We start from the raw sequence: 22,467 nt of genomic DNA, 5'->3' as shown, positions 1-22,467 counted from the left end.
TCGGAGGGCACTTTTGTGTCCCAAAAGCTGTTCAATATCCTTCAGCTGCCTTTCAGGCGTGCCAACGCGAAGATATCAGGGTTAAATAACACCATCTCCGCAGCTGTTCAGAAAGAATGCTCGCTTGTGCTTGGGTCTAATGTTGACGAAAATATCCAGTTGCCTGCGACGGCACTTGTTGTTCCACAGCTCTCGGGAAAACTTCCGTCCAACACCATCAATAGTAATTTCATTTCGTCACTTCCCAATCTTCCATTCGCGGATCCTAAGTTTTATGAGAAGTCGACAATCGACATCCTCTTAGGAGGTGATATCCTCCCATCCATAATGCTTCCTGGACTTGAGCGCCAGATCTGTGGTTCCTTAATGGCACAGGAAACCGTATTTGGATGGATTTTAACCGGGCCTATTCCAGATGCTTCCACAAATCCATCTCCAACTATAGTATCGCATTTCTGTGAAATCTCACTAGATAAGGAGATTTCACGTTTTTGGGAGATAGAAGATCTTCCTAGGAAGAAATTCTGTTCATCTTCAGACAACTTTTGTGAAGAATTATTTGTCCGCACAACGAAAAGAAGTCAAGAGGGGAGATACATTGTGTCTCTCCCATTTAGGGAATCATATCCTAATCAGATCACCATGGGCCAATCACGAAAGATTGCAATGGCCCAGTACTTTCGAAATGAGGCCCGGTTGATCCGTAACCCATCTTTTAAGGACGAATATGACGGCGTTCTGGAAGAATATGTCACTCTTGATCATATGCATCGAGTTTCTCCTCCTCCGGATTCTAGTAGTTTCGAGAGTTATTATCTCCCACATCATGCCGTAATAAGGCCCGAAAGTTCTACTACCAAAGTCCGTGTAGTGTTTAATGCTTCGGCTCCAACATCCAATGGGGTAAGCTTAAACGATGTTCTTTATACGGGCCCAATCTTGCAGAATGAGCTCATAATACTCATTCTGAATTGGCGACTTTTCCGATATGTATTCAACGGTGATATAACCAAAATGTATCGCCAAATCTTAGTAAATCCAAGTCAAAGGTCCTTTCAGCGTATCCTTTTTAGGCGAAATCCGAATAGTCCTTTGGAGGATTTTGAACTAAAAACAGTCACTTTTGGAGTAAATTGTGCGCCTTATTTGGCAATTCGTACTATGCTCCAATTGGCTGATGATGTCCAATCTAAATATCCTAAGGCTAGTGAAATTCTTAGAAACTTCATGTATGTTGACGATGCTTTGGCAGGTTCTCATACTATTTCTGAAGCAATTGAGTCCAGAAATCAGCTTACCTCCGCCTTGCACTCCGCTGGTTTCGAAATGAGAAAGTGGACATCTAATTCCAAGCTAATTTTATGCGATATCCCACTATCCGATTTGTTAAATGCAGAATTCTTAGATTTCGACCATTCTAGTACTGCTAAGGCCTTAGGTATACGTTGGAATGCCTTATCTGATTCATTTTTCTTTGCGATCCAAAATTTTCCAACCTCGTCCACGTATACTAAAAGGGAGGTACTGTCACAAATTGCCAAATTGTTTGATCCAGCGGGGTGGTTGGCACCTTGCATAATTGTTGCTAAAATTATAATGCAGCAAATATGGATTGATGGTACGGGGTGGGACGAAAGGATAACGGCGGAGTCCTTAAGAAAGTGGACATCTTTCCAAACCAATTATCCTTTTGTTAACTCTATAAAAATTCCAAGATGGTTTGACTATTGTCCTGATAGTGAGGTGGGATTCCATGGTTTCTGTGATGCCTCGGAAAAGGCATACGCTGCTGCGTTGTATATACGCATAAAGAATAAAAAGTCCATATCCACTCATTTAGTTGTTTCTAAGACTAAGGTTGCCCCAATAAAAACTCTGTCGATTCCAAGACTGGAGTTATGTGGGGCAACGTTACTGGCGGAAATGATCGACCATATTATTCCACAGCTACGAATTAAAGATTTTACGATAAATTGCTGGACTGATTCCACAATTGTGCTCTCCTGGCTTTCTAAACCTCCGTGCTTCTGGGCTACTTTTGTAGCTAATAGAGTATCAAAAATCACGCAAATTGTACCGCCACAGAGATGGCACCATGTGGTGTCTGAACTAAATCCATCTGACTTGGCAAGCCGCGGTATGCACCCACAAGATTTGATAGACAATGAGCTTTGGTGGCAAGGGCCACCATTCCTTAAGAATCCTGTGGCTAATTGGCCAATTTTCGATTTTGCCAGCGAGGCAGCTCTGGATTTGGAAAGAAGGCCAGTAAAAGTAAACTTTTCCTACTTCAATGATTTTGAGGACGTTTTGGACAGGTTCTCATCACTTCCAAGAGCAATCCGTGTGATAGCTTATATGTTTCGTTTCTTTTATCGAACTCATCCAAAATATAAATCCAATTTCTCCAGACCTGTCAAAGATATATCCACATTTGAAGTTCTTTCAGTCCATATTAGACTTCAAATCATATGTCAAAAGTCCCATTATCCTACAGAGTATCATTCACTTTCCTGTAAGAAACGAATTTCGTCTTCCAGTTCTCTATTAAGCTTGAATCCATTTGTGGACGATGAAGGAATCATGCGCATTTGTGGGCGTCTCTCAGCTTCGCCTGCTTTAAGATACAATGAGAGGCATCCTATTATCATCCCTTACAACTGTCAGTATGCACGGTTACTCGTTAGATTTATTCATGAAGTTTGCCTCCATGGTGGTAACCAGTTGGTCTTACGATTAATCCGAGCGCAATACTGGATACCGAAAGTAAAGAATCTTATAAAGACAACAATAAATAAATGCAAGCCATGCATACTTTACAAACATAAATGTCAGACTCAATTGATGTCTGCGCTACCTCCACAAAGATCCGAATTTTCTCGTCCATTCACTCATACAGGTCTTGATTTCGCTGGCCCCTTTGATATCAAGTCCTATTCTGGTCGATCATGTCGAATTTCTAAGGGATACACTTGTGTCTTTGTTTGTTTCTCTACTAAGGCGATCCATTTGGAAGCCACATCCGAGCTATCCACATCAGCTTTTTTAGCAGCCTTTAGTAGATTCGTTTCACGTCGTGGCTGCCCATTGCATCTCTACTCCGACAATGGGACGAATTTCGTTGGTGCATCTAGGACACTAGCAAAAGAGTTCTTACAAACATCCAATCAATTAATTGCTTCCAATTATGCCCATCAAAATGTGACGTGGCACTTTATTCCTCCAGGTGCACCACATATGGGCGGTCTTTGGGAGGCAGGGGTGAAGAGTTTTAAAGCTCATTTTAAAAAGGTCGCAGCAAATTCTAAACACACGTTTGAAGAATTCCAAACACTTCTTGCAAGAATCGAAGCATGTCTAAATTCGCGACCTCTTTCCCCTTGCTCCCAAGAACCATCCGACCTTTCCGCTCTCACTCCTGGGCACTTTTTAATAGGATCTCCGATTCTGGTTCCCATTGATCCTTCTGTACAAGAAAATCCAATTTCCATTGTCAACCGTTGGCAAAGACTTAAGGTAATCCACCAGCACTTTTGTAATCGCTGGAAGGAGGAATACCTTAAAGAATTACACAAGCGTCATAAATGGCAACGACCCACCGACAACTTGCAAGAAAATACTATGGTAGTTATTAAGGAGGAAAACTTGCCCCCAAACTGTTGGCGCCTTGGGAGAATCAAGAAAGTTTATGCTGGAGCTGACAATCATGTTCGTGTTGCAGAGCTTATTACACAAAAGGGGACTATAACGCGACCGATTACGAAACTCGTCGTTCTCCCAGTTGAAACATCTGATAATTCAAAATAAAAAAAAAAATCCAGTTTTCAGACTTCCAAACAACCCTTCTTCTTTTGTAGTTCAAAAATGCGTGCTAACAAACATCATCGTGGACAATCGACCAAACAGTCATATATTTGCCGACTATGCAGAAAACCTCATCCTTTGCGGAAGTGTAAGCGATTCCTGAACCTAAACACCTTGAAACGGAAGGAGATTGTTCAAAAGTACGGCTACTGCCCTAATTGTCTGGCGCACGAGCACTCTGGCAACTCATGTTTCACGACAACCGGATGCCGATATTGCAAACAGCCCCATCACACATTGCTTCACGCTCATACCCGTCTAGATAAGAATGCTACAAACAACCAACGGAATTCTGGTAAATCTGCTAAATCACCTTCTTCATCTGCGAAACCACAATCTTCGACCAAGTCGAAATCTTCTTCTATAGCCGCAAGCGCTGCAACATCGTTTAATTCGCCAAACACGACACTTTCGGCTATACTGCAGCAAAATGCTGTTACTTTGCTTCCCACTGTTGTAGTTTCACTTTCCACTAAACTTGGAAACCGAACTTTAAGATGCCTCCTGGACTCCGGTTCGAAATCCAGTTCTATCTCATCTAAAGTCGCAGATAAGTTTGATTTCACCACGCTTACTTTAGAAGAGGAGACCATCTGTCCACTTACGTTAACATCCACGCACAACGCAGATATTTATATCGAAACTGTGCTAAAGGTTAATAATCGGATATCCATTCATACACCAAGCAAATCCCTTCCGCGGTCATATAGCCAACATTTTTCCAATATGCTACTCGCTGATAAGGAATTTTACAAATCTGCTCCTGTATACATTATTTTAGGGGTTGACGTATATTCACGAATAATAAGCGAAGGGTTTCTGAATAGAACTGGCTTGCCTACAGCTCAAAACACAATCTTCGGTTGGGCTCTTTATGGCACTTGCGCTAATTTATGAACTTATGTCGTATCCAAATTCTTCCTTTGAATTTTTTATTACACACAAAACAAAGCACAGAAATATAGAAATGAAAACGTGAACTACCATTTATCTATATATACTTCATCATTTAACTTTATTTATTCTTTTTTTTCCTATTAATTCTAAATACTGAAATTAAAATATTAGATATAGAAATAATGTAATGAACTAATACTGTACCTAAATAGAGAAATAGAGTTATTATTGCATATGAGTCGCAAATATTATATATTAATTGAAAAATTGCTAAAGACATTGTTTGACAGCTACGTATTGACTTACTTTGTTGCAGGCGCACTGCAAGGGGGGCGCAAATGTTTATGCCAAATAAACACCATTCTTTTCCCCATTTTTCATTATCGTCTAACATTGACTTCCCTATTGGGATTTCAATAAGATACAGCTAAAAATAAATCGATAACAATAAAAATGGCAACTAAACTTAACGATACTGTCAAGCAATGTCGAAGAACAACTTCCGTAAAAAATTGAAAATCATCCTCTCTGTTTGAAATCATCATCCATACTGGTAAGAAGTCCAATAGAAAGAAATAAATCCAATTTTGTACAATCCATCTAAAATCAAACCTTTTGTTTTTTCTTTCGTTCCACTGTACTCATATTGGATCGTTTCTTTCCTACCATCTGGAGTACAAAGTCAACTATTACTCCAAATAGATTTGACTTTGTTTCGGCTCACGAGATTCCACTTCTAACAGGTTGATCTTACTCCCGCACACATACACCAATTAATTTATTAATTGAAAAAATTTTCAACTTCAATTAACTTTTTAATTGGAAATATTTTGGTGATATTTTTTTCTGTGTACAGTTAAAATAAAGAACATCTTTGGGAGAATATTTTTGGAAGTGCTTTTAAAGTTTTGCCTTTACAAGAACTTCCAAATTTTTTTGCTGGGTATACAATTGAAAAAAGCACCAAAAGCATTAAATGAAAACACTAGAAAGCACCAAGTTGGTGCCTTTTTTTATACCCTCCACCATAGGATGGGGGTATATTAACTGTGTCATTCCGTTTGTTATACATCGAAATATTGCTCTAAGACCCCATAAAGTATATATATTCTGGGTCGTGGTGAAATTCTGAGTCGATCTGAGCATGTCCGTCCATCCGTCCGTCTGTTGAAATCACGCTTACTTCCGAACGAAACAAGCTATCGCCTTGAAACTTGGCACAAGTAGTTGTTATTGATGTAGGTCGGATGGCATTGCAAATGGGCCATATCGGTCCATAGCCCCCATATAAACGGACCCCCAAATTTGGTTTGCGATTGCTCTAAGAGAAGCAAATTTCATCCGATCCGGCTGAAATTTGGTACATGGTGTTAGTATATGGTCTCTAACAACCATGCAAAAATTGGTCCACATCGGTCCATAATTATATATAGCCCCCATATAAACCGAGCCCCCGATTTGGCTTGCGTGGCCTCTAAGAGAAGCAAATTTCATCCGATCTGGCTGAAATTTGGTACATGGTGTTAGTATATGGTCTCTAACAATCATGCAAAAACTGGTCCACATCGGTGCATAATTATATATAGCCCCCATATAAACCGATCCCCCAATTTGGCTTGCGAGGCCTCTAAGAGAAGCAAATTTCATCCGATCCGGCTGAAATTTGGTACATGGTGTTAGTATATGGTCTCTAACAACCATGCAAAAATTGGTCCACATCGGTCCATAATTATATATAGCCCCCATATAAACCGATCACCAGATTTGACCTCCGAAGCCTCTTGGAAGACCAAAATTCATCTGATTTAGTTGAAATTTGGTACGTGGTGTTAATATATGGCCTCAAACTCCCATGCAAAAGTTGGTCGAAATCGGTCCATAATTATATATAGGCCCCATATAAACCGATCCCCAGATTTGACCTCCAGAGCCCCTTGGAAGAGCAAAATTCATCCGATTCGGTTGAAATTTGGTACGTGATGTTAGTAGATGGTATCCAACAACCATGTAGGAATTGGTTAATATCAGTCCATAATTATATATAGCCCCCATATAAACCGATCCCCAGATTTGACCTCCGGTGCCTTTTGGAGAAGCAAAATTCATCCGATCTGTTTGAAATTTGGTACGTGGTGATCGTATATGATATTTAACAATCATGTCAAAGGTGGTCCATATCAGTCTATAATCATATATAGCCCCCATATAAACCGATCCCGAGATTTGGTTTTGGAGCCTCTTGGAGGAGCAAATTTCATCCGAGTCAGTTGAAATTTGGTACATTGTGCTATTATATGGCCGTTAACAATCATGCCTAACGAGGTCTATATCGGTCTATACACGCAAAAAAATAATTCTTTCCTCCCAAACGAAATTTTAGACAAACAAAGTTCGTTTCTCATTTGCTTTTCGCCTTAAGGAAGTGTATTTGGAAGAAAAGTATATACTTTTTGTGATAAACGTTTATTCTTTTCCAGGATGTAAAAACAATTTCATAAAGACAAACTCAAAAAAAAAAATGTTTTTTTGCTAATTGAATTTTCCCTCACATCTTTCTCAAATCGACGAGGTTTTTTAGTTCTTAACATCTTTTCCTGTAATACCAACAATGTAGAAGAAATTATACGATTTTATAAATTTTTAAATTTTTTTTACCTTTCGCCTGGACGGAGAATCAAACCGCGGACCATGCACTTTGTAAGCCAACACACTAACCACTGAGCTATGTACCTGTTATGGTCATCAATAGATAAATATCCATATAAGTTATATTTATATAGCATAGCTTGCGGCGCCCACGAACCGAATAAACAAAGTTTATTTAACAGAAACAAACATTTAGTTTGGCACCGTGGAGCAGTGGTTGCTACGTCCGACTTGCATGCCAAGGGTCGTGGGTTCGATCCCTGCTTCGACCAAAGTTTTTTTTGTTTTTTTTTTTTACATATATTCCAGATATGTTCGGAAGATTCCGAAAAAATGTTCAACATTACATTGTAGTATATTAAATTTTGAACTGTAAAATGTGTCTTATTAAAGATCTAAAGACAGCAAAGAACATTGTTTGATATAAACGAAATGGACTGTGTTGTTGTTTCAAAAATAACTTTTTTTATTGAAAAAATAAAAATTTTATAACAAACGAATTTTTTTGGTGATAAAAGTTTAAAATTTTCGAAGCAATTCAAAAAACTCTAACAAAAGAAAAACGTTTTCGGTACACATTTTCCAAACGTTTTTTTTCTTTGCGTGTAGTTATATATAGCCCTCAGATAAATCGATCCTCAATCACACGAAAATTGGTCCATATCAAATTCATAATTGTATATAGCCCCCATATAAGCGACCCCCATATTTCAATTCTGGCTCTCTACGTATCGTGCAAAAAGTCCATATCGATTCGTAATTATTTGTAGACTTACCTATACATAACTTTTTTGTCTAATATATACCACGTATGGACTAACTCACAATTTAGAAGACGATGTTAAGAAGGTTTAAGATACTACAACCCAAGTAATTCGATTGTGGATGACAGTATTTCGTAGAAGTTTCTACGCAATCAATGGTGGAGGGTACATAAGATTCGGCCTGGCCGAACTTACGGCCGTATATACTTGTTTTAATATAATTAAATTTACTTTATTTTATTTATATTTATGAAAAGACTGAATTATAAATGTTTTTTTTTTGTTTGTGTTTTTATTATTTGTTTAAATATTTTAATGAATAGTTTTATTCCCCATATTTTGCGATTTACGAAATCCAGATTTTTTTTAAATCCAGCCAACTTTTTCCAAAATTCCAGACAATAGGAAATTTGAATCTGACAACCCTACTGCAGACAGAAGATGAATTTGTGAAAAATTTCAGCAAGACAGATTTATTATTAAGGACTGTAGCGTAATTACAAAAAACAAACAGACGGGCATATATATATATATTTCTCGCTGAAATCGATATTTCGATGTGTTAGAAACGGAATGACACTCTTATTATACCCTTATTTCCATTCCATGGTGATAGGTATGCAAATAATTTACAGCAATCCCTCGATTTACGTCGGTTTACGTTGTTTCGATTTACGTCGTCAAATTTTTTGTTCCAACCAACTTCGATTTACGTCGCCATTCGATTTACGTCGTCGATTTTTTGCCAACTTTATCAGAAACGCATTCCATAAGTGAAATAAGTACCAACGATAATGACAACGCAACATTTATTTCCGAAATTCTTACTGAAAATTCGTCAAATTCTGATTGATATTGAATATATAACGCAATTGTCGAAGTGGCGATGTTTTTTATATGTGTACAACGTAACGGGTTTTTATTTGTTTATGAACTTAATTTTTAACATACATACATACATAATTAAATGGATTTAGAAATAAGTATGAGCCACTTTTAATTCGATTTACATCGTTTCGATTAACGTCGTCAAAATCCGGAACCAATCACGACGTAAATCGGGGGATTAATGTACGTCTTAAATGTATCCTTAGTATGATTTCTTTCTTTGGAATTCGGTAGGATTTTTTCCAGTGTATCTAATACGAGTTAAATAATTTGTTGTCCGACTTGTCCATGTTGTCCATGGTCGTAACCATTAGTATCAAACAAATAATAGTTTCATTATTTACATGAAATAAAATAATAATAAATTCACTCATAGTTCCTCCTTGACAACACTTTAATATTAAATAGCCATTTATCTTTGGTCTTTGTAAAATTTACATCCCTACGGACATTCATCTTAGTATCGTATTCATAGCACTTTAGGCCGTATGTGCTTTATCTTAATCTTACCTTAACAATAATTGGCTCAAAGGGATCTTCAATTGGCACCACAAATACTTCATCCCATACCGGATTTAAATCTCTATGAATTGTTCGTGATTTATGTAAAAGCCTGCCACCCATCTTGAATTTTACATAAGGATCACTCAGACCTGTAGAACCATGAAATGTAAACAAAAGTTTGGTATTACAAAAAAAAAAAAAAAGATAAGAGGCAACAATGCACAAGAACCAAATCAAGTAAATTTTATATTTTTCTCTTAGAAATATTTTCAGTACTCACCATTTTTATCCATGGCTACTAAATCACTGCCATTTTTAAGATGAACACGTAGTTGAAAGAAGACATATTGACGTAATTGGGCTTCCTTTTTACGACGCAGCTCTTCAATCTACAAGGATATTCAAGAGAAAAAAGTTAAGCTACAAGGAAGATGGCAAAAATTTGTTGGGAAATATTAGAATAGAAACAAAATTCAAATTAAATAAAATGAAAATAAAATAAATTTAAGTTAATTTGAATTAAATTAAATTAAATTAATTTGCATTAAACTACATTAACTCGATAAAAGCAAAATTACAATTTCACTACACTTTATTACATACCTGTAAATGTTCAATTTGTCTCGTTGTCAGATTCGAATCATTATAATTTCCATTGCTACCATTTTCCGGATGTTCATCGATACGGCCCTCCATTGAACCACCAAATCTCTGTATGGCTTGAGCCATTCGCGCTGTAGCCTTAAATTCTTTAGCCAATGGAGAACCTCCTATAGTTTTCGATCTATGTCTTGGTGATTGGGTTACCGAACTACTTTCTGAACTATAATCGGCAGCATAGTCTGTACTCTCTTCTAGGAAATCATTGGGTGATTTACGACCAACTCTGTCTTTACTCTTGGCTCGCCCCCAACGATGTTTCAGATTATTGAAAAAGCCATGAGTTCTCTGAAAAACTCCCCCACTAGTGGTAGAATGAGGTGCGGCAGCACTTTTTGCCCGTTTGGGTGAGGTTTGTGGTGATTCTTGATGACCATTCAATTCGGAGGCTGATTTACTGAGATGTTGTCCTAAACGTTGGCGGGATTGTGGTGAACCATGGGGTGTAGCTGATGGTGTTAGATTTATAGACTCTTTACTGTCGTAATGATGATGTCGATATTCATCGCGATACTCTTCACTATCCAATACATCATCGCTATAGTGTATGCGTGCTACAGGTGGAGAATATATCACATGAAAAGAGATGAGAAAAAGAAAATAAATTGTTTGAAAATGATATTGATGTATATATGCACGTATATGACGTTCACCATATTGTCACAAATATATAAAATAATATTGTACAGTGGTTCAAGAAAGTGAAGTTTCGGACTAATAGGTATGAGAAATCACAGCTAGATCTTAATATCGGTCAAATAGATAAATTTATTGATCCTACGGATAAAGAGTAGCATACTATATGCTACTGAAATAACTAACTCTGGACTACGGTTGCTTAACAGATAACCTGCCGAGGCAATAATGAGGAAATAAATAAATAATAAAGATTCACAACAGCTATTCTCAATTCTATGGATTCAAAATGTGGATGCTAATGCCGATATAGACAGTCCTGGGCAATTTCAGGACAATTGTTGCATTCAACGTTCGAGATAGACAGACATATTTTTATACCCTCCACCATAGGATGGGGGTATATTAACTTTGTCATTCCGTTTGTAGCACATCGAAATATTGCTGTAAGACCTCATAAAGTATATATATTCTGGGTCGTGGTGAAATTCTGAGTCGATCTGAGCATGTCCGTCCGTCCGTCTGTTGAAATCACGCTAACTTCCGAACGAAACAAGCTATCGGCTTGAAACTTGGCACAAGTAGTTGTTATTGATGTAGGTCGGACGGTATTGCAAATGGGCCATATCGGTCCACTTTTACGTATAGTCCCCATATAAACGGACCCCCAAATTTGGCTTGCGGGGACTCTAAGAGAAGCAAATTTCATCCGATCCGGCTGAAATTTGGTACATGGTGTCAGAATATGATCTCTAACAACCATGGAAAAATTGGTACACATCGGTCCATAATTATATATAGCCGCCATATAAATCGATGCCCAGATTTGGCTTGCAGAGTCTCTAAGAGAATCAAATTTCCTCCGACCTGTCTGAAATTTGGTACATGGTGTTAGTATATGGTCTCTAACAACCATGCAAAAATTGGTCCATATCGGTCCATAATTATATATAGCCCCCATATAAACATATCACCAGATTTGAAAATTCTTCCCATTCGGTTGAAATTTGGTACGTGATGTTAGTATAGGGTATCCAACAACCATGCAGGAATTGGTTCCTATCAGTCCATAATAATATATAGCTCCCATATAAACCGATCCCCAGATTTGACCTCCGGTGCCTTTTGGAGGAGCAAAATTCATCCGATCTGGTTGAAATTTGGTACGTGGTGGTAGTATATGATAATCAAGTCGTTAGTCTTTCGTAGAAGTTTCTACGCAATCCAAAACAGCTGCAAACACCGCTCAGAATCATCAACACGTTGTTGGTTTTGGTCAAATATGAGCTCGCGCGGCACCCATTTTGCACAGAGCTTCCGCATATCCAAATATTGATGAATGATATGACCAACACGTTCCTTTGATATCTGTAAGGCCTCTGCTATCTCGATCAACTTCATTTTACGGTCATTCAAAATCATTTTGTGGATTTTTTGATGTTTTCGTCGGTAACCACCTCTTTCGGGCGTCCACTGCGTTCACCGTCCTCCGTGCTCATTTCACCACGCTTGAATTTTGCATACCAATCAATTATTGTTGATTTCCCTGGGGCAGAGTCCGGAAACTCATTATCAAGCCAAGTTTTTACTTCCACCGTATTTTTTTCCCTTCAGAAAACAGTATTTTATCAAAACACGAAATTCCTTTTTCCCATTTTTTTCACAATAACAAAAGTTGCTTCACAAAAGACGCTATATCTCACAAACTAATTGACTTACAGACGTCAAATTTTGACACGAATCATTTGAAGGGTGGTACTATATAAAAATAATATGCATTTAATACTAGCGACGCCATCTATGTGTCAGACCGAGGACTTATCAGCCAACCTGTTATATATTCCTATCTGTGAGCTCATGCTGCGTGAAAAGGCTGTTATGGTGCTGAATGGGTCCGATGGGAGAATTGAAAGGGTTGCAATGACATTCCTCCCCCTGATATCTACAATATCCGATACCCCAAACTATGGGAATTTAGTCCATAGTTTCCATTTACTGAAGATGGGCCTATTGGTTAGGTTATTTCACAGTCTTCACGTAATAACCTGATTATATAGCTTCTATTTTCAGCGTATGTCATTTGCCCGGATAAATTTCCATTAACCCTTGTGTTGAAAAAAAAGTATTCCACTGTCTTCAACTTTTATTTCAGATGTTTTCACCTGCTCATTATATCCTTGGAAATCTTACACGATGTCACATCTGCTGCTTATTGATTACACAGTCTTAAGTTCTTCCCGATGGGATGGTATCGACTATGGAGGGGACAACATTGTGAAGCGACAGCTTGCGAGGCAGACATTACAGTTCCATTGTAGCAATCAAAGACTACATTACAAAAATCCCTTAACGTAATCTCGATTGTGAAAATGAAACAAAAACAACTTTCGAGGATGTGGGTAGCATCGAATGAAAATCAGGATGTCTTTCTGGCTTTAAAAAGAAAAAAAAAAAAAAAACAATTGAAAGATGATTAAAGGGGAAAAGACAAATGAAATGTAAAGAATCCATTAGTATGATTCCCCTATGGTATACTAAACGGGTTTTTAATGAACATCATGCTGTAGATATGGGTGACATTGTCATAAAACTCAATTGATAATTAAATCATGTTTGATGAATCCATTCTCTGATGCAATTGCATTGCTAACGATGTACTCCATAATGCTGGTGTGTTGATGGCAGGCCTTGATTTCCAATTATAATGTTATGCTGGTGGATATAAATGCAATTTCATTTGCTTATTTCCATAAGCTATTAACAAGTTTTAATGAATCTGGTATAGATAACCTACTATAATACGGTGTGGCTGATATGTAATGCAACAAAGTAAAACGCTATAGTTTTTATGGGGGTAAATTAACTTTGTCATTCCGTTTGTAACACATCGAAATATTGCTCTAAGACCCCATAAAGTATATATATTCTGGGTCGTGGTGAAATTCCGAGTCGATTTAAGCATGTCCGTCCGTCCGTCTGTTGAAATCACGCTAATTTCCGAACGAAACAAGCTATTGACTTGAAACTTGCACAAGTAGTTGTTTTTGATGTAGGTCGGATGGCATTGCAAATGGACCATATCAGTCCACTTTTAAGTATAGCCCCTATATAAACGGACCCCCAAATGTAGCTGGCGGATCCTCTAAGAAAAGCAAATCTCATCCGAACCGGCTGAAATTTGGTACATGGTGGTCTCTAACAACCATGCAAAAATTGGTCCACATCGGTCCATAATTATATATAGCCCTCATATAAGCCGATCCCCCGATTTGGTTTGCGGAGCCTCTAAGAGAGCCAAATTTCATCAAATCCTGCTGAAATTTGGTACATGGTGTTAGTATATGGTCTCTAACAACCATGCAAAGTTGGTCCACATCGGTCCATAATTATATATAGCCCCCATATAAACCGATCCCTAGATTTGGCTTGCTGAGCCTCTAAAACAAGCAAATTTCATCCGGTCGGGCTGAAATTTGGTACATGGTGTAAGTATATGGTTTCTAACAACTATGCAAAAATTGGTCCCCATCGGTTAATAATTATATATAGCTCCCATATGGACCGATCCCCAGATTTGGATTGCGGAGCCTCTAAGAGAAGCAAATTTCATCCGATCCGGTTGAAATTTGGTACATGGTGTTAGTATGTGGTCTCTAACAACTATGCAAAAAATTGGTCCATATCGGTCCATAATTATATAAAGCCCCCATATAAACCGATCCCCCGATTTGGCTTGCGGAGCCTCTAAGAGAAGCAAATTTCATCCGATCCGGCTGATATTTGGTAAATGGTGTTAGTATATGGTCTTTAATGACCATGCAAAAATTGGTCCGCATTGGTCCATAATTATATATAGTCCCCATATAAACCGATCCCCAGATTTGACCTCCAGAGCCCCTTGTAAGAGCAAAATTCATCCGATTCGGTTGAAATTTGGTACGTGATGTTAGTATATGGAATCCAACAACCATGCAGGAATTGGTTCATATCCGTCCATAATTGTATATAGCCCCCATATAAACCGATCCCCAGATTTGAGCTCCGGTGCCTTTTGGAGAAGCAAAATTCATCCGATCTGCTTGAAATTTGGTACGTGATGGTAGTATATGATATTTAACAACCATGCCAAAAGTGGTTCATATCAGTCCATAATCATATATATAGCCCCCATATAAACCGATCCCGAGGTTTGGTTTTGGAGCCTCTTGGAAGAGCAAATTTCATCCGAGTCAGTTAAAATTTGGTACATTGTGCTAGTATAGGGCCGTTAACAACCAAACCTAACTATGTCCATATCGGTCTATAGTCATATCAGATATATCGATCCCCAATCACATAAAAATTCGTCCATATCAAGTTCATAATTGTATATAGCCCCCATATTTCAATTCTGGCTCCCTAAGTACCGTGCAAAAGTATATACCACGTATGGACTAACTCACAATTTAGAAAAGGCCGTGTATTCTTGTTTAATTTATTTTTATATTTTGTTGTTCAAAAGCAAAAATTATCGGAAAGGCATTAAATTTTAGAATCAGTTTTTATATTTGTTCGAATTGGCTACCTTGGGCACGAATTATTTTGGTATTATTTAGTACCAACACTTAAAAAAAAGTTTACTTGAAGCCAAAGATTTTTCCCTTAAATATTTTGGTCTTGATTTCGAAACAAAGACGCGGTTTCTTAAAAAAAAAAAAAATAGGGGACAAAAAAGCTAGAATGTGCAGGCTTTATAAAATTAAAACTAGAATAAAGATTTTATTATTATCTCATTGCGATATGTTAAAGTTTTTCATTACACAACACATCACAAAAATTCCAAACAAATAATAAAATTGCAAAACTGTTTGTCAAGGAGGGGTCGTATGTTGGTATGTTAAGTCGATAAATTGGTATGTACTATATTTCTTTCTGTGATTTTTTGGTAAAATTTTCAATGGTTCAAGAGCTGTAGTCGAAAAATGGAAAAACCCGACCTTTTGGGGTGTTTATCATGAAGACGAAATTTTGGTCGAAATTCACAGCATTTTTTGACCTATGGCTATGCGCAAAATAGATGAACATTGCAAAAAGAGCTCAAACTTTTGCGAAAAAAATATATAGAGGGTAATAAAAAACGAACGGCAAATTCCAGATATTACTTTTCTCCTCTCAACGAGTACTTTCGGCTGTATGTGTTCACACGCATACGTCTAACTAAGAAATTTTGGTGTGAGGTAGAAATGAACCTCGAAACCAAATTTTTATACCCACCACCATATAATGGTGACGGATCATTCCGTTTGTAACACATAGAAATATCGATTTCCGACTAAAGTATATATATTCTTGATCAGGGAGAAATTCTAAGACGATATTATCATATCCGTCTGTTTGTCTGTTGGAATCACGCTACACTCTTCAATAATGAAGCAATCGTGCTGAAAATTTGAACAAACTCGTTTTTTGTCTGCAGCCAGGTCAAGTTCGAAGATGGGCTACATCAGTCCAGGTTTTGATATAGTCTCCATATAAGCCGACCTCCCGATTTGGGGTCTGAAGCTTATAGAAACCGTAGTTTTTATTCATTGGAAATCTAGAGGTATTTTAGGACCATAAAGAGGTGTGCCAAAAATGGTGATTATCGATACATGTTTTGGTATAGTCCCCATATAAATTTACCTCCCGATTATATTTCTTGGGCTTATAGAAACCGTAGTTTTTATCCAATTTGCCTAAAATTGAAAATCTAATCTAGTATTATTTTAGGACCATAAAGAGGAGCTCCGAAAATGGTGAGTATCGGTCTATGTTTTAGTATAGCTCCCATATAGACAGATATCCCGATTTTACTTTTTGATCTTGTAAAAACCGTAATTTGGATCCAATTTGCCTGAAATTGGAAATCTAGGACAACAAATACGAGTGCCGATCCATACGTGTGTTGGTCCATGTTTTGGTATATCCCCCATAAAAACCGATCTCCCGATTTTACTTATTGTTTTTTTTTTTTTTATCCAATTTGCATGAAATTTGAAATCTAGAATCATTTGAGGACCATAAAGAGGTGCCCCGAAAATGGTGAGTATCGGTCAATGTTTTGGTATAGCCCCCATATAGACCGATATCCCGATTTTACTTTTTGGGCTTGTAGAAACCGTAGTTTTTGTTCAATTTGACTGAAATTGAAAGTCTGAAGGTTTTTTAGGACTATAAATAGGTGTGTAAGAAATGATTTTATTTCTTTGGGATTCTAGAAACCGTAGTTTTTACCAATTTGCTTGAAATTTTAAATCTAGAAGTATTTTATGACCATTAAGAGGTGTGTCGAAAACGGTGAGTATCGATCTATATTTTAGTATTTCTTTTTCTATAATTTATACTTTTTAGAATATTTTGTACTGACCTAATATGAGGCGCAATTTACACAATTTTAAAGACAAATTTCTTTAAAATAAAGAAATACTAATTAAAAGAAAGTGCACAATATTTGATTTAGTAATTTTCTTCTTTAACTATAGGACACAAATCTTGTATCCCTTAGTATGTCTTTGAAGTAAGGCAAAAACATTTCTGATTCAAAGAAATAATCTTTAACTTAAAACAAAGACAAACTTCAAATATATGCTAATACTCATTTTGAGGATTTTGATCTTTAATTTAAAGTCTTTTTGAAATTAAAAAAATATTGTTTACTTTGAATTATGTTTTGTAATATGAATTTTTTAACCTTTAAATGCGCACTGTATCTTTTAAGATACAACAGGAAAAAAAATTTACTTCTTAAAATTTTGACCGAGTTTTACGAAATCAAGTTTGTAGCATTTCAAACATTTTAAACGCTATTTTAAAAAATATGCTTTCCGCAAAATTTTTAGTATTTTAGAGTAATCTGCAGTTAAAATTAAAAACTTTTATTTATACATGAATAGCATTGTTAATGAATTGCAAAACAGGAATAAAAGTAAATAAAATAAAATCTATATCCTAATTTAAGTTTTTCCGCGTCTTTGACTCGGAATAATACCAAAATCTATATATTTTTAAATGCAATAACATATTTTCAAAAATTCTCAATTTTTCTGGAATGGATTTTCGACAAAATTTAAATAATTTGTACCATTTTAATAACACTTACCCCCATTTTCATAAAGCTCCGTTAATGTTCCGTTAACTAACCAACTTTTAAATCGTATTATGGACGAAGACATCATCTTGTCTATATATTCTATATGCCAGTTAGGAACTTAACTGACGAAAATTTTTCAGTTAAAGTTAACCGGAGAGAAGATATTTGCAATTTACTTTCTGTTAACTGGCAGTTAAAGCCTAACTAAGCTGCATGAAAATGGCCGTTACTCTGTTAAAAATATGAACAAATCGAAAATATTTTCCCGTCTAAAGAACATCTTTGGGAGGATATTTTTGGATGTGCTTTTTATGATGTGCCTTTAGAAAAACTTTCACATTTTGTTTTGCTGGTGAAGCTTTGAAACACTCAGAAATGTCACTGGCATTACTTAGAGGGGATAATCTACAGCAAAAAAAGTTTTTGGTATTTGACCGAAATTGGGATTGAACCCATGACCATTTCTATGCTTTTGTAAATTTGCAAACAATAAAATGAAATACAGGGACAGTTAAATCTGTCAGCTCTCAAACCAGCGTTGTAGAAATGATAGCAACCTGAAGTTAGTGGCAATACATATCAGCCAGCCTGTAATAAAAGCCATATCTTATCATAACCTCTAATGAAAGAGTACAGTAATAGTAATGCCTCAATTCAAGGACTTAATCCCATTTGATGACTCATAACGAACAACCAATGAATAAAAATTAAAGTAATTTTACTTCAGAAATGAAAATTCTAGTAAAATACCAGTCAAGTAATGCACCCAGAGAAGGAATATGATCACCTCAACCATGTTTCAAGAGCAAAATGTTATTTTTGAATGGTGACCATGTAACATGTTTGTCGCAACCATGTTATTTTCTCGGAGATTATGTGTCTGATTTCGGCAACCATATTATTTTTGGCGAGAAAAGAACATTTTTGCCATAAACATGTTACATGGTCACCATCCAAAAATAACATTTTGCTCTTGAAACATGGTTGAGGTGATCATATTCCTTCTCTGCGTGTGTGCAGCATATGTATGATTGTATAATAAAAATTATGTCATAGCATAAATTATGACAGCACACACAATGGACAGACTGGCATTACGCACCATATATCCGCGCTGAGGTTCGTTTTTAAGGTCACTAAAACGGTTAAAGTTTAATTTCGTTGATGCTTTTAGCATATAAGCAGCCCGTAAGCCAAAAAGGGCATAAGGAATGTTGTTAAATATTCAAAATGCCATAAAAATGTTTCATGCAAGTGCGTATTCAAAAGCGACATAAGCCAAACTGACATGCCCTCATAAAACCCCCTTCCTTCCTCTGAAGTGGGGAAAATCATAAGGATGTTTTTATTTCTTATATGGGAATGCTGACATTTATTGACTTGAATATATACGTAAAAGCTAGAGGCGATTACGCATTGGTGTGAGTAGTAGGCAGAGGGGATGGGGTTATGACAGGGGCGAGAAGAATATTAACACATTACATTAAATGGTCACACATTGTTGCCTTTGGCCTTTTGAATATTTAATAGTTTGTTGATATAGTGGACATTTTAACATATGCTTCCATTGCTTAGTCATGGGGTTCCGATTAAAAATGCATATGACTGAATATATGAATTTAATCGCTTGTATACGTACCATGACCAATTCCTGTTTAATATTTGTTAAAAAAATCCTGTGAAATGGAGCAATCAAAAATAAGTAAGGAGAAAGGATTAGAATGTCCATCTCACATATAGAAAGTCCTGCGGTCGATGTTGCATTGCTTTCCAGAGGTGCCTTATCTTTGCACTGGAAGAAGAGTTTTACTTAGGAATGACATTTTTGTCAAACCTTTCTATATCTAAAGCACAGTTTTGGGCGCCTATGACAAGATGAAACCAAAGTTTCTATTTAACAGAAATATACCCTTTAGTTGGCCACTTTCTTAAAAATACTATTTTTGGGGAAAGGAAATAATGTAAAAATCTCTTTTTTTTAGTATATATACATGTATGAGTTATTACAAACAGCCACTGAAAATGAAGCCAATAAACTGAAATTTATCAAAATTTCATTTCTATAGAAAATGTTGTCATAATTTTACTTCCATAGAAAATTTTGCCAAAATGTTATTTCTAATATTTGAAAATTGTGTCCAAATTTTATTTCTATAGAAAATTTTGTCAAAATTTTATTTTATAGAAAATTTTGTCAAAATTTTATTCCTATAGAAAATATTGTCAAAATTTTATTCTATAGAAAATATTGTCAAAATCTAATTTCTATAAGAACTTTTGTCAAAATCTCATTTCTATAGAAAATTGTTTCACAATTTGATGCTATAAAAAATTTTGTCAAAATTTTATTTCTATAGAAAATTTTGTCCAAATTTTATTTTGTATGAAAATTTTGTCAAAATTTTACTTCGTTAGAAAATTTTGTCAAAATTTTATTGCCATAGAAAATTTTGTCAAAATTTTATTGCTATAGAAAATACTGCCAAAATTTTATTTTTATAGAAAATTTTTCTCAAAATTTTATTTCTATAGAAAATTTTGTCAAAATTTTATTTCTATAGAAAATTTTTTCAAGATTTTATTTCAATAGAAAATTTTGTCCAAATATTATTTTGTAAGAAAATTTTGTCAAAATTTTATTTCGTTAGAAAATTTTGTCAAAATTTTATTACTATCGAAAATTTTGTCAAAATTTTATTTCTATAGAAAATTTTTTCAAAGTTTTATTTCTATATACAATTTTGTGAAAATTTTATTTCTATAGAAAATTTTGTTCAAAATTTTATTTCTATAGAAAATTTTGTCAAATTTTTATTTCTATGGAAAATTTTTTCAAGATTTTATTTCAATAGAAAATTTTGTCAAAATTTTATTTCTTTAGAAAATTTAATCAAAATTTTATTTCTTTAGAAAATTTTAACAAATCTTTATTGCTATAAAAATATGGAAATTTGTCAAAATATTGTTTCTATGGAAATTTGTTCAAAATTTTATTCTATAGAAAATTTTGTCAAAATTTTATTTCTATAGACAATATTGTCAACATTGGGAGCCACCATGGTGCAATGCCCGTGTTGCATACACAGGATCGTGGGTTCAAACACGAATGAAAGTTTTGCACCGGTGGATTATGCCACCTCAGTTATGCATTTCTGAGTGTTTCAAAGCGGTTTCACAGCAATGTGGAATGCCGTTCGGACTCGGCTATAAAAAGGAGCTTGTCATTGAGCTTAACATAGAATATGGCAGCCCTCAGTGAAACGAGAGAAGTTCACCACTGTGGCATCACACTGGACTGAGTAGTCTAAGTGAGCCTGAAATATCGGGCTGCCACTATACTTTATTTCTATAGAAAATACTGCCAAAATTTTATTTTTATAGAAAATTTTGTCAAAATTTTATTTCTATAGAAAGTTTTTGTCAACATTTTATTTCTATAGAAAATTGTGTCAAAATTTTATATCTATAGAAAATTGTGTCAAAATTTAATTTCTATAGAAAATTTTGTTCCTATAGAAAGTGTTGTCATAATTTTATTCCTATAAAATATTATTAATTACCTCTTAGTTGTAGATGAAAATTTTGCAAAATCTATCTAAATAGCAAGATTGGTAAATCTACCAAACAGTAAAAAATCTACCATTTTTGGTACAATTCTACCAACTGCGGCAAAAGTGATGAGAGAACGATTTCCACCTTCTTCTTAATTGTAAAAATTTCATGACTGCATTAAAAAAAAAAAAAAAAAATATATATATATATATATATATATATATATATATATATATATATATATATATATATATATATATATATATATATATATATATATATATATATATATATATATATATATATATATATATATATATATATATATATATATATATATATATATATATATATATATATATATATATATATATATATATATATATATATATATATATATATATATATATATATATATATATATATATATATATATATATATATATATATATATATATATATATATATATATATATATATATATATATATATATATATATATATATATATATATATATATATATATATATATATATATATATATATATATATATATATATATATATATATATATATATATATATATATATATATATATATATATATATATATATATATATATATATATATATATATATATATATATATATATATATATGTATATGTATATATATATATATATATATATATATATATATATATATATGTATATGTATATATATATATATATATATATATATATATATATATATATATATATATATATATATATATATATATATATATATATATATATATATATATATATATATATATATATATATATATATATATATATATATATATATATATATATATATATATATATATATATATATATATATATATATATATATATATATATATATATATATATATATATATATATATATATGCATATGGTACTTG

The 22,467-nt window shown here is 34.4% G+C and overlaps 1 protein-coding gene across 3 annotated transcripts in view; it reads right to left on the bottom strand.

Annotated features, from left to right (window-relative positions):
- Nucleotides 1–22,467, bottom strand: part of Mctp (multiple C2 domain and transmembrane region protein) — a 233,955-nt gene that overhangs the window by 37,212 nt on the left and 174,276 nt on the right. For all 3 annotated transcript variants that reach the window (XM_075310584.1, XM_075310586.1, XM_075310587.1), the window contains exons 4-6: nucleotides 10,167–10,777; nucleotides 9,844–9,952; nucleotides 9,570–9,712 (exon numbers count right to left, since the gene is read on the bottom strand). In XM_075310584.1, coding sequence (XP_075166699.1) covers nucleotides 9,570–9,712; nucleotides 9,844–9,952; nucleotides 10,167–10,777 — 863 coding nt within the window. The remainder of the gene's footprint in view (nucleotides 1–9,569; nucleotides 9,713–9,843; nucleotides 9,953–10,166; nucleotides 10,778–22,467) is intronic.

This window comes from Haematobia irritans, chromosome 5, assembly GCF_050003625.1.
Source record: "Haematobia irritans isolate KBUSLIRL chromosome 5, ASM5000362v1, whole genome shotgun sequence".
In the NCBI taxonomy this organism is placed as follows: domain Eukaryota; kingdom Metazoa; phylum Arthropoda; class Insecta; order Diptera; family Muscidae; genus Haematobia; species Haematobia irritans.
This window is presented reverse-complemented; position numbering and strand designations above follow the sequence as displayed.